General features: G+C 48.4%; 1 protein-coding gene across 9 annotated transcripts in view; it reads right to left on the bottom strand.

The window, feature by feature from the left end:
* Window positions 1-1,873: 1,873 nt before the first annotated feature.
* Window positions 1,874-13,243, bottom strand: part of WNK2 (WNK lysine deficient protein kinase 2) — a 94,516-nt gene continuing 83,146 nt past the window's right edge. For 4 of the 9 annotated variants that reach the window (XM_079317495.1, XM_079317500.1, XM_079317498.1 and 1 more), the window contains one exon: window positions 7,716-9,864. In XM_079317495.1, coding sequence (XP_079173621.1) covers window positions 9,529-9,864 — 336 coding nt within the window. In that variant the 3' untranslated portion in view covers window positions 7,716-9,528. Of the gene's footprint in view, window positions 2,131-7,713; window positions 9,865-13,243 lie in introns of those variants that run through there. The other 5 variants (XM_079317504.1, XM_079317501.1, XM_079317503.1 and 2 more) reach the window with 4 other exon arrangements.

Genomic DNA, 13,243 nt, shown 5'->3' with positions numbered 1-13,243 from the left:
AATTTCCTCTTTTTTAGTTTAAACCCATTCCCCCTCAACACAGTCATGGAGTGAATTAGAGGATCCCATTCAGTGGTTCGTGCCAGAAGAGCTCAGGGGTCCCTAGCAGCTCCAAACTGCTGAGCAAGCAGCAAACACAGGGGTACCCTCCTGGAGGGAGGAGAGATTATCCAAAGCAAGATGGGCTGGACAGCCGTGGGGAGCAGCCACCAGCCAGGGCTTGCTACAGTTTCCACTCCTGAGCTTTAATCCGGATACTGTTCCTCGTTTTTAGTCTGAATAATAACACAATATTTATAAAATACTTATCTGGAATCAGAGGCCCCTTGGTTCCCTGCAACTGTGAAGGAGCTCAGAGGTCTGTAGGAGCAGTGAAGAGGTTCAGAACAACTGATGAAGGAAGTGCTGGACCCCATAAGACCCTGCAAGGGATTTTCCTGGGGCAAACCACCTTTTAAACTTGGAATAAAAATCTGAGATGAGAGCACTGTGCTTAGTTTCTATGATCACTGGAGTAGTGGCTCATTTGAGGAGAAGCACCTCAGAGACATGACACCCCTGTCCCCCCAGCCCAGCAGGGAGCTGCACTCCCAGCCATGGAAAAGAGAACAACCAAAAGAGAAACAGGAGATGTCCCACTCACCTGGATCCCTCTTCTCCCACCCGTTAGGGAAGGGACAGAGGTTGGTCCCTCCTGTGAGCAGGCAAGCTCAAAGCCAGCAATGATTTACCACTTACCAGTCCTTGCCCCTGTGCAGGTGATCCATCCCCTTTCCTCAGAAAAGATGGGGCAGAAGACACCCCAGAGAGGCAGAAAATTAACATAAATATGTATATTTTAGCCCTGGGGCTTCAAAGTTCTGAATTAAGCAAGTGTTTGAATGGTTCAGGAGGTTTACATGTACCTCCATCTGAGCTCTCCTCACCCCTGTGGGTGGACAGGAGAGGCAGAGGTGGAAAGGAAATAGGGAACAACAGCATCAAAATAAGATTTATTATTTAGAACCAAGTTTTGGAAGAGACAGACATGGCAGATAACAACAGAAAAGAACACCAGGCTCCAGCTGCGAGGGAGAGTGGTACTGAGAGGCTGACGGGCAGGGGAGGTTCCTGTGGCTCTGGTATCAAACACAAAAGTGAGGCTGAGAACAGCCTGGGCTGAGAATGCAGGAGGAGCAAGGGAGGCCCGTGGGTGCAGAGACTTTGTAGCCCAGGTGTAACAGCCAGGAGCAGCATTTTCCCACTTCTTAGGACAATGCTAACCCAGCTTTCTGAAAACCAGGTGAGTAGTCCTTGGAGAAATGATTGCTCGTGAAATTATTGCTACGAACTGCTCTGTCCATCACCTCAGTCCAAGAGACAGCTGAAACCCACCACCAGTGAACCCAGAGAAGGAAACCCCCCTGTATCCATTTAGATCATTGAAGGCACTTTAGAGTCTTAAAAACGGCTCAAATTACCCACTCATGTGGAAGGATTTCAGTCTTGCATTTAAAATCAGCAGTGACTCAGGACTGTAGTTAAGTCTGGCAAGAAAATGTGGCTGATCTATGAGAAAAAGGAGAGAGGTAAAAAGGAAAGTGACAAGCAGACTCATTCTCGGGTGCAGGATCCGGAGGTTTTTTACTTCAGTGGATTTAAAATAGAATCTCATATTTAAAAAAGAACCGTGAGAAATTTAAATGGAACTGGAACTTAGCTTTCTTGTATGTGTGCCTAGTTTATCACTTGGAAAACTGCTTAAATGACAATTAACTGTATGAAACAAAAAGCATTTGAAGGAGTGCCTCCTCCTCTTCCTCCTCCTCCCTCTTCTCCATCTGCTGCTCATGGAAACCTGGCTCACAACAGAAGGGAACAATTTGGAACAAAATCCTTTTCCCCCAAAATAATTCTCCTTTATTTTTTATTGCATAACATTTTTGTATTTCCAACTATAAATAAAAAAATGATTAGAAAGAAGTAAAGAAATTACAAAATAGCATTGAATGGACCAGAACAGAATTCCTCACGTACGATGACTCATTTCCCATCTTCCTCTTCCTCCTCCTTGGCCTTGGTGGGGCCTTGCACTTGGCACTGTAGCTGTGGGGGCCACGTGTCAGTCGCTGACGGTCTCATTTTCAGAATCTACAAGAAAAAAATCCACATATGGATTTCACATCTAGGAAAACCCAAAGCAAACCCAAAAGGGCCGTGTGAGCTAGGGGACCTCAAGCGTGTGGGAGGTGCTGCTGCCAGAGCCACTCCCAGTCCCACAGTGAAGCAGGGACAGAGAGAGCTTGTGCTGAGAGCTCAGGTGTGCCACCCATTTCTTCTGGTGGCAGAAGCTCGGCACCTGCTCGGGCTCAGACCGGAGCGCCGATTCCCGAGGGGAAGAGCCAGAGACGGAAGGGGCCGGCAGAGCCAGCCAGTGCTGGGCTGTTTGCTGGAGAAGGGAGATGGAGCTGGGCGCTACAGGAGGCTGCGAGAGCCAGGGCAGGTTGTGGCACCGACTCCCCACACCTGCTGGCTTGGCTCTCTTGTCGCACGGCAGCGAGCCAAGCCTCGATGGCAGGATCACGGAAGGGCCGGGCTGGAAGAGACCTCCCTGCAGCGGGGCCACAGGGATGCCGTGCCCGGCGCCACAGGAGCGGCCACGGAGAGAGTCCTTGGGCAGACATGAAGGGCACGGCAAGGACAGGAGCAGGGCAGAAGGCGAGGGAGGTGCCGGGAGCAGCACAGGGACACCTCGCGTCCCCCGCCAGCACCACACGGCCCCACAGGGCCCCACACGCACTGGCTGGGACAGGATGGGCTGGGGACGGGCTGGGGCCGTGCAGCCCAGACACGGCTCCGCAGACAGACAGACAGACACACAGACACGAGCACATTGCTGTGGAGGGGCAGCCACGGCCGGGTCTGCTGGAGCCGACGGCCTTGGGAAGCGCTGGGAGCTCATGCAGGGAGTCCCTGGAGCAGCGGGGAGGCAGGGGACACTGGGGACACTGCCGGGCTCTGCACAGCTCCTGCTGGTCTCCGTGCTCTGCGTTTGTTAAACGCAACCTCAACTTTCTTCTGCCTGTATTCCCTGCTCTGCCTGTTTATGGGAAGAATTGAGTTCTAAGGGAAGGAAAAGCATGTCTCATAATTCCTCCCCGAGCTTCTGATCAACATCCGCTCTGAAGATCTGCCTGGATCCACCCCAACACCTGCTCACTGTGGATAACCAGCACTTAGCATGGCGTTTTGTCCAGGAAAACAGGACAAAATTAACCATCTCCAGGTAATGGGGAAAAATCATCTGGCAGCAGTGGGTGAGCCACAACACCCAGAGCAGAGCCAGCTCTCCAGGCACCTGGCTCCTCAAACAAACCCCCACAGGTGAGAGCCATGGGCAACCACCTCCCCTTCTTACTCCACAGTCAGACTGAGCTTTCTCAGGCTGGGTGGGCAGCAGTGCTGGAGAGGTCGGGAAGCACACTCACCCCAGAGTCTGCTCAGTGACAGCACAACTGTGAGAAAAGGCAGCCATGGAACACCCTTGTAGCTGCTGCCTAATGGGGACAAAGATACCAGATTCAAGCTGTCTAGTCTGATAAACAAACCAGAAATGCTGAGAAAATTTTTACTTTATTTGCAAAATCATTGAAAAAAACCAAAACAAGAGTAAATACTTTTTGGGGCTATTTTATGTCAGACTTGAAGAACCCCCATTTGAAAAGCACTGGCAGCTAGCTATTTCTTTCTAAATCTCCTAAATTTTTACAAGGTGTCAGGGCCTTAAATGCCTCACAAAAACTACAACAGGCCCAGAGAAGTCCCCTGAAGAATGGCTCACCATGCTCAGCTCTTCAAAAACAACAGTGCCATAGCAGGTGTTCAAGTGGTGCTTCAGTCAGGAAATGCAAAGTGTAGGGATGTGCTCCTTTCTGAGCAGAAAAGAAACAATCCTAACTTTTCTCTCTGCCTTGTGAGTACAACAATATGCACAATATTCAACATGCATTCATCCTGTTGAACGAAGACCACAAAGAAATTCATTATCAGTGTTCCTTGCTCACCAGATTTGGAAAAACCAAGAGTTTCTCACATGAATTTCACTGTTGTAACAAGTACTTTATCAAGTCATAGGGCATTGTCTATGAACAGCTTCTCCACAGTGACCAAATGGGCCCTAAAGCTTCCTGAGGCTTTGTGTGTCAGACTGAAGGCTCAACCCATGAAGAGCCTAAACTCCTCATCAGAAAGTTATTTAAATGGAGAAGTTTGATAATCAAATATAGATCCAGGCAAATGCAGCAACAGCCTTGACAGCACACAACTACACCTGAGAAGGGGGCAGAGAGGATCACAGCATTCCCAAGCAGCCACCTCCTGGTCCAAGCCCGACTCCCACCTGAATCAGGTGTAAGTGATCTCTGTGCTCACGCTAGCACTGCTCACACAGTCAGCAGTGCAGCACATCCAAACCCCTCTGAGCAACAAATTCCTTCATCAAGCAGAATTTGTAGCCTAACAGCTCCTAAAATCCATCTCATTACACTGCATTTGTGGAGCCCAGCAGCAGCACGGTTGGGGCTGGAGCATCCCTGTCCTGCTGAATCTGCGGGGATCACTACACAGCCACAAGTGTTGCCCCTGCCAAAAGCCAACAACACATGAATCACAGCACAGTTCCCACCAGATCAACAAACAGGTTAATTTCTGGGGTACACTGACAGGAAAATGACTGTCAGGGGTAAAAAAATAACAGAGATCAGCACCTCAGACAACTCCACTGAAGCCGAGTCTGCCCAAGCACCAGCCAGACACTGCCCAACACCACAAACCACTGATGTGCTCCTCAAGGACTCAATCCACGATAAATAACCACAGCCAGAAATCATGGTTTTGCTGTTTTATAAATTCAATCCCATATCAGACCTTAATCCACCCATGACAACAAGTGTGAGCTCCGTGTTGTACACTTAGACTGTGCCCACACTGCCCCACAGGAATCACCCCAAATCAGGACAGAGGAGGGCAGACAAAGAACTGGAGTGGTCAAGGAAACCTCACTGTATGTGACACACAGCCAGAATCTGTTTCATGGGTGACTGTCTCCAAGCCACTACTTTCAATAGCATGCATGAAAAACTTCAGGGAAACCAGCTGGCAGCAAGGCAGAAAACAAGGCAAGGTTTTGCCGTAACAGCTGATATGATTAATATCAATCTCACTCCAAGAGCCTTGAACTTTTTTCTTCATTTCAGCAGGGGTGGTGGGGGAAGTGGGGATGACAAGGAAGGCAATACTGACATCACAAAAGTTTCAGAAGGTAGACTTCTGGTTACAACTCTCCAAAGCAAACTCCCAAGGCATATGTGAGGACAGATGTTTGTCCTGCTCAAACACACGCAAGCCAGACAAAATGGACATGGACCCACAAAACATCCATGGGGCTTCTTTGGAAAAATTCTGCATGTTCCCAGACCTGACAGTAATGCACTGGGATCATTAAAAAGGCTTGAAGAGAAAGAGCTACCATTGGCAAAGCCAAGTTAAACTAATAATTCAAAGTATTCATGATTTCCTTCCACAAATACTGAAGAGCAAAACCCCCCCCTGGAGAAAGAAGCCCATTTCAGAAATCCTGTCTCTTAGCACCCTGCTTCCAAGATAACTATCTCTGCAGGAACACAGAGAATGCCACATCTCACCCATTCAGCCTTTTGTCTCATCCCCAGCAAATGTCAAGGATTTCAGAGAAAAGTAAAAGGCATGAATGGAGCAGTGTAAAGACAGATATGAAGTAATGGTTAAGTAATGACTGAGTCCCAGAATAGTTTGAGTTGGAGGGACCTTGAAACCCATCTCATCCCACTCCCTGTCCTGGGCAGGAACACCTTTCACTATTCCAGGATGCTCCAAGCCCCGTCCAACTGGCCTTGGACAATTCCAGGAATCCAGGGGCAGCCACAGCTTCTCAGGGCAATGTTTCCTCTTTACATGAGCTTCTTAAAAATTTATTTTTTTAAAAGGAATTTTAAAAATATTCCCTCTTTAAAATTATGGAATAGAGACCTGAGTTAAACACGCAAACAAACTGCAAGGGCCAGTGCTGCATCATTCTTTTGAGTAAAATCTGTGCCAGGGAGCTTGAATCCAGATTTGCAAAAGAGTCTTAAATCACTGCAGAGTTTCTCACTGCCATCTCCAGCACCCAACTTTGCATCTTCGTGGCAGATGAGCAGTGCCAGTGGCAGCAGCTCCTCTCCATGTCCAATTTTACTCCAAGCAAGCTGGGAATGCAGTGGGAAAGCAGGATGTGGTCATGCACTAAGGTATACCATCAAGACATAAGGCAATCAGAAAGCCAAATGAAAGGCACACAAACTTCAAGGCAAATTTCAACTACTTTCCCAACTTCCCAAACTGAAAACTGTAAAACCTTCCCACTACTGGGCTAGTTACTTTGGGGGTTAAACATTCTTTCAAGACCTGTATTAAGTTTCTGTAACTGAAAGACTGAAAAATCAGGGGATCTGTGAGCTCCCTCACTGCAAGCTGGTATTTAAAGGTGAGCATCCGTGCTGACATCCCACATGTCCCTGCAGCACAGTGCTGGCAGGGAATGTTGGGTGGTGGCAGAGCTACAGGACATGCAGGACTGGAACCATTAAGGTCAGGAATTCTACCAGCAGGTTTTGACCCATTTGTTGCATGTTGAAGCAATATTCAGTCAGGAATGAGTTCAGTTCTGAGATCTGTAGGGGATGTTTTTAGGTGCAGTTTTCCCACTCTGATGGTGCAGCATGGACCTCTCAGTTCCATCATACTCCTTGACTCACCTTTTGCTCAAGAAGTTGCTCCCTTTACTTAATCTCATGTCATTTGCTTAATTGCCACTGAGGTCAAAGCACCCTGTGACACAATCCTCACAACTGAGGGCAAAAAAACCGGCATGAAGCGAACAGCCGCAAGTGCTGCAGCCAAGAAGGCCATCAGGAAATTAAAGACCATGAATACAACAATGCCAGCAACGTGTTGTGAGCTCCTGCTTGGCCTCAGTGCAACAGGCAGGTGCACACCCACCAGGGCCCTGGAAGCTCAGCCATACTCTGCTCCCCAGCCCGCCGCCTCTCCCAGGAGCACAGCCATGCAATGCACCCACCGTGGGGCAGGCAGGCAGCAGCGTGGGCCAGAGACTTCCCAGCCAACACAGCACAGACAGCAAAGCCACACGGAGACACAGAAGCAGGAGTGCCACACCTGCATGCCCTTCTCTTGTTTCTCCTGCATCCTCACCCAATGATGGTGATCACCAAGAGGGTGCTGGCAACAGGACCGAGGTTCCTCACACTTAAACGGTGCCAGGATCTTTCAGAAGGGCTTCCCTAGTGCTTTGCAGCTCAGGAGAGAGATCACGGGTCTCTTTCCCACCCATTGAGCATCCTCACAAGCAGCAGCAGCAGTCCTGAGGGAGCCAAGTGCTCAGAGGAACCAGCTGAGGCTGCAGCCCCTCTGCTCTGCAGAGCCCAGCCCCTGGGAGGAGCAGCCCTGGGCAGGGCTCAGGGCTCAGTGCCCCCGAGGTGCCAGCACGCACCCTGGGCACTGCTGTGGGGAGCACCCAACAGCTGCTGGAGGCACCACATCTGCTCCTGCCACACAACCTAGGGACAAGAATGACTGGAAAATAAACACAGAATTATGTGGAAAAGCTGGAAATAGACACTGTTCTACATTTTAGGAAAACACTGGGTTTTTCACACCATTTTCAAGCACAAAATGTTTATTTCTCTTTTTAATCTATACAATTTCTTGGGACTTTCAGTGCCACTGACTTCATCAGTGTACAAGGGTGGACTATACAGGCAATAGCGACATAAACTGTAGAATTCAGTGTGAGCCAAAGGGAACCCAGTGTGAGAACATATTTTCCATGTTTGCTCATGAAGCATACAGACATGAATCTAAAAAACCCAAACAAATTAAAGATACATGGTACAGAGAACAGAAATCTCTTACTGCAATAAGTATTTTGCCCAGGCAGAAGACTCTGCATAATTGTCTATAAAATTCAATTCTAACTGAATTGATGGAATAATATATTCAAAGGGTACAAAGTAATTTAGATAGGTATAATGCTTGAAGTACAACAGAACTATACAATTCACAGCTTGGCAGCACAGGACGTCTCTGCCCCTCAGCAGAGGGTTACAAAACGTCGTCGTGGGGCCTTGGGTGTGGCCACACCCAGGTCCTGTGCCCTTAACGCTGGCCCTAGAGCTCAGGGAGGGAAGGAGACTTACCATGGCAAACCAGCTCTAGTGATTACCGTGTGCCTTTACACTGAGGTGCAGGTGGAGGCTCTATGCACAGTAAAATGGGCAAAAAGCAACTTTCAAGCAGGAGAGAGATGTCCATGCCACCTGGAGCACAAACTCAGGTAAAAATAAAGATAAATAAATAAATAAATAAATAAATGCCAAACAGAAGGTGGCGAGACTCCAAACCTGAAGTGTCAGATATGAAAAAGAGCAGCTTCACATTTTTATTCTGTTTTGGCATGAACACAGCTGGCACACCAGGCCCAGACGTGGCCCTCAAGCTCTGAGGCTGGAGCAGAGCCCGAAGGTGCACACAGGCTCACGGCCACCTGCAGATACCTTCGCTATGATCGAGAGTTCCATTACTTGTCTTCACTTACAGAACATGCATGAGCTTGTGATGTAACTAAATTATAAAAGCCCACAGAGGGGAAGGAAATGAAATCCAGTGTGCTGCTGATCCAGTAAAAACACCATTTGCTGCCCGTTACAGAATTAAGTCGCCATCCGCAATGACTTTACCACAGGCTGGGAAGGAGAACAGAAATTGCTGCCTGAAGCTGTTCCCTGGCCCTGTATACACCTTCCTTGGATCACCCTGTAAGTGCTCCTACATTACAATATGCACTTCACTGCTCCTTGCACAAACATCAACAATTTTACGATCACTGCATCAAACCAACATGTCAAACAAACCTCACATCACAATTCTTATTTCTAAAAGCTTCAGAAATGAAAATTCAATCTGTGAATAAAAACAAAAGCATTTACAGCAGAACGAAGCCGAAGAGAAACATCAACTGTAAACCTGCGATATCTTTGCAAATAAAAGGGACTCCAATTCACAAGCAGATTGTAAATAAAATGCACCTTTCAAATAATTGTATCTCTCTTTCCAGCTGGGACTGGAAAGCTGAGAATCAAGGCACTGGACTCTTGCAGGGTAAGTACAATTTACTAATTTCCAATTCAAGTACAACGATGTTAAGGATTGCAAGTGTAAAACAGAACACAAGGAACAAAGTGTCATCGGCAAAGGACAGGAGCACATACTGCCGTGAGCACAAAGGGTCTGCGGTGCCGCCACCTCACAGTGATTGCTGATGCAGGGTATGGCTGTGCCCAGGGCCCTCATCCCGCACACACCACGGCATGTACAGAGCAAACACTCCAACGCGACGGCGTCACGACTCCGGCAGCGGGGCGGGCTCGGCGCGTCCAGGTGCCCCGGGCCGCGCTAGGTCAGGCGCAGCCGCGGGCCGGGCGGCCGGGCCGGGCGCTGCAGCGACAGCGGGTACATGCGCAGGCAGCTGCGGCCCAGCGGCGACAAGCGCACGACGCCGGGCGCCGGCAGCAGCCCCGGCCGCGCCGCCGGGCCCGGCCAGGGCACTCCGTACACGGGCGGAGGGAACACGGCGCCGTACTGGCACAGAGGCATCACGTACGGCGCCAGCGCCGGCCCCGGCACGGGCACCGGCAGCGACGGCGCGGCTCCAGCAGCTAATCCCGTGGGCATGGGGCAAGCCACCGGAATGGGGCACTTGCTCCCCAGTCCTGTCCTTACTGAACTTACCTACAAAAAGAGAAACACAAGAAGTGTCGCTACAGGGTTCTCCCCATGCCAGCAGCGTCCTGGCCCGGCGCCGGGCCCCAGGCAGCTGCGGGAACAGGCACGGGGGTGCCACAGTGTCCCTGGGGCTCCCTTTTGGGCTCCTTTTTCCTTTCATACTTTTATTGGGGGGTTGTGTTGGGATTTTTTGTTGTTTTTTTTTTTTTAAAGATGGAATATTTGGAAATTAATAGAAAAGGCTGATACGAGGCAGAGGGGAAAAGTTACCTCCATATAACCTCATTTTTTTAGAAGGCAGGAAGCATCATTAAACAAGTGAAAATGAACACCCTTGCATTTCCACAGGAACTCAAGTATCTGTTAACTTGTATCTAAAAGTAAATGAACTTCACTAAACACAGAATTAACCCAAATCCCACAGTGTTACAGCCAGCCTCAAAAGAGCTTTAAAAATCCTAGCCCCTATTTCTGTACAAAGTTGTTTCAGCCAGCCGCAGGGGGCGCAGGGGGCAGGAGACCTCTCGTGGTGGCTCGGTGCTGGCCATGCCAGCGAAGATACAGCAGGGCTGCTCTGCCTCCTGGGCTCCAGGACCAATCCCAGCCAGTTTGCTAAAATTCTATTAACACACATTTCAATTATTCAGCTTTTGCATGTGAGGGGCAGAGAAAGAGCTCAGCTCCCTCAATACGAGATGGTGCAGCTTCCCAAATTACACACTCCATCCTGCATGATGCCATGGGAACTGCTGCTACCCCAAACGTTTGCAGCATTTCATTACATTTTTCATGTCACAGAATTTACAGCTCTCTGCCAGGGTTCCCACCAGCCCATCACCTATTTGTGGCATAAGGAAAAAAAGGGTGTTATTAATTCTAGCAGTCTCCCATCAATGTAATATTTCACATTCAGTTCATAAAATTGGTATGAAGGTGAAATTTCAGCAGAAAAAATGAATATATGTTTAAGGCTGTGTGGGATGCTTACTCCACGCTTCTGATTTTAATCTCTCTTCTCAATTAACAATAAAAATGGCAGTGTCCACCAGGATGTCCTGCTTTGGGGCATTAACCTCTGTTCCATGGGCAATTTTAGAAAAATACAGAACTATTTAATACTCTCCTTCACTTCCCTCCCATTCTCACCTGAAACCTGAATCTCATGGTGAATGTTGAACTGAAAGAGATGCTTCAAGATTATGAATTTAACACCAATAATGTGTAAAACCCCAACAATATTAACAGAAACAAAGAACAAGAAACAGAGGAACCAAGGATGTATTTTTAAGACCTCTGGACTTCTGTAAACTGATATTAGATTCTTGTTTTAACATCCTCAAAATGGTGTTTTCCACCAAGCTAAGTACCTGTGAGGAATGCCAACAGATGTTTGTGAAAATAATGCATTTTGGACAATGCTCTCAGGCATGTGTGGGACTGTTGGGGTGCCCTGTGCAAGCCCAGGAGTTGGGCTATACTAGCAAGAGATTATTCAGTGGCACTGAAAAAGCAAGGCGACATTTTTGCCCTTTTAAAAAATTCATCTGAAAAAGCTTATTTTCAGCTCTTTTAAAGTAACAAGAAACCTGACTCACTCTAGTTCAGAACCTTTTCCTTCTCTGCTGAATTCCTCAGTAAAACAGTGTCTGCATTTAATGCTATGTGTGTGTGACCAGAAAAAATTGTCATGCCCCAAACCCAACATTACACATACACATTAAACCTGATAATGTCATGATAAACAAATGTTAACAGTTTTAAGTTTGCTTCTTCTACCTTCCTCCTATGCTTCAAGTGAGCTAAATGCACATTTTAAGAACCATGGCAACTGGCTCTTGCATCTTTCCCTGGGTAGGGGCCTCCAAGGCATGGCCTTTTAAAACCAGTTCTGACTGTTCTGGACTCAACACTAATGGAAGCCCACACATCCCATCAATTCCTGCATGAAGGTGCCGACTGAAACATCAGAATTAACATGTGCCAGAAAAGCAGCCCCAAAGCTGTGGATTTCCCAGCTCCAGGAAAGCCATGAGACTGCAAGTCCCTCTGCTGGTCCCATTCAAAGGGCAGCAGATGGACACTCAGGCAGTGAGGGACAAGGTGCATGCACCATACTGCTGGGATCACAGCACAGCACTGAACAGCCCTGGCTCAGCATCTCAAGCCAGCCAGGGTGATGTGGGTGACAGCCAGGGAAGGTCAGGGCTTCCCTGAGCTGGGGGTGAGTCACAAGTGCAGCCATGAGATTGGCAGGGAGTCCTGAGGGTGGGGTCTCAGGAGGGCAGGGAAGCTCTTTCCCTCTACATCTCCACTAGGCTTCTCTGCCAAAGCAATTAACTGAGCCAAGAGAGAAGTGGCACCTTCACCCACCACCCTCACACCTCTGCAGTGCCACCTCCTTACCTGCACCCACCCAACTCTCCCTGCACTGACAAACCTCTGCTCAGAACACCTGTAGAAATCCCTGCAGGTACCAGCCACCAGCTCCAGCTTCCCCCACACCTGCCTTCTCCTGACCATTTTTTTCTTTGTGGCTGTCTATTCCCCTTCCTCCAGACAATCACACAAACTCATTCAGAAACATACACAGCAACAACATACCGAAAAACACTGGTAAAAATGAAAAAAAAAAAAACTCACGAGAAAAAGACTAGGGTGGTTCAAATACCCCAAACCTGTTCTTTGGGCTTGTTTTAGTTTTTCCTGGGCTCCGCCAGGCAAACTTCAAACTGTCAATCCCAGTGATACTCACAGCTCCAGTACTTTTGAACAGCCAAGCATTGAGTGTGACTTACCAAAACCATAAATATTTCTGGGTTCATATCAGAACAGAGGAAAACAGTTAATTCTGCTGTGAAAGCTGACCATAGCTATCACAACCCATTTGAAGAGGCAAGATTTAGGTAAGTTGTTTATGCTGGCTACCCCATTAGCATCAGTGTTTTCCTTGTGCATGGACCAGCTCCCGCTGAAATGAAACTGAGTCAGAGGGCAGAGTCAGAGCTGGCTGCCAACACGAGCAGGTAAGGATGTTAACCCATCTCTTATCACTATTGCCCAGTCTGCCGAAACCCCAAAACTTTTAGGCACCCGTGAAGAGATCTGTGTGTGCTTTTCAATTCCCTGGAAAACTATTCTGCTGTTCAGACCAAGGCAGTGTTGAATAGTTTCAAATACAGATTCATTTTTGATTATTTTCCCAATCCAATAGGGATGGAAGGCACAGTGAAGGGGCTATGGCTTGGTTTTCGCACCATGGCCGTGCCCAGCCTGGCTCCTCCCAAGCCCATAAGTCAGGAAATGCCAGCACAGGTTCAGATGCTGCTGAGGGTGTCCAAGGCCCAGCACACACCACCCAGTGACACAGAACTGTGTGTTCTCAGAA

The sequence above is a fragment of the Erithacus rubecula genome, assembly GCF_903797595.1.
Source record: "Erithacus rubecula genome assembly, chromosome: 13".
Taxonomy (NCBI): domain Eukaryota; kingdom Metazoa; phylum Chordata; class Aves; order Passeriformes; family Muscicapidae; genus Erithacus; species Erithacus rubecula.
Note: the sequence above shows the minus strand (reverse complement) of the source record. Positions and strands in the feature narration are given on the sequence as shown.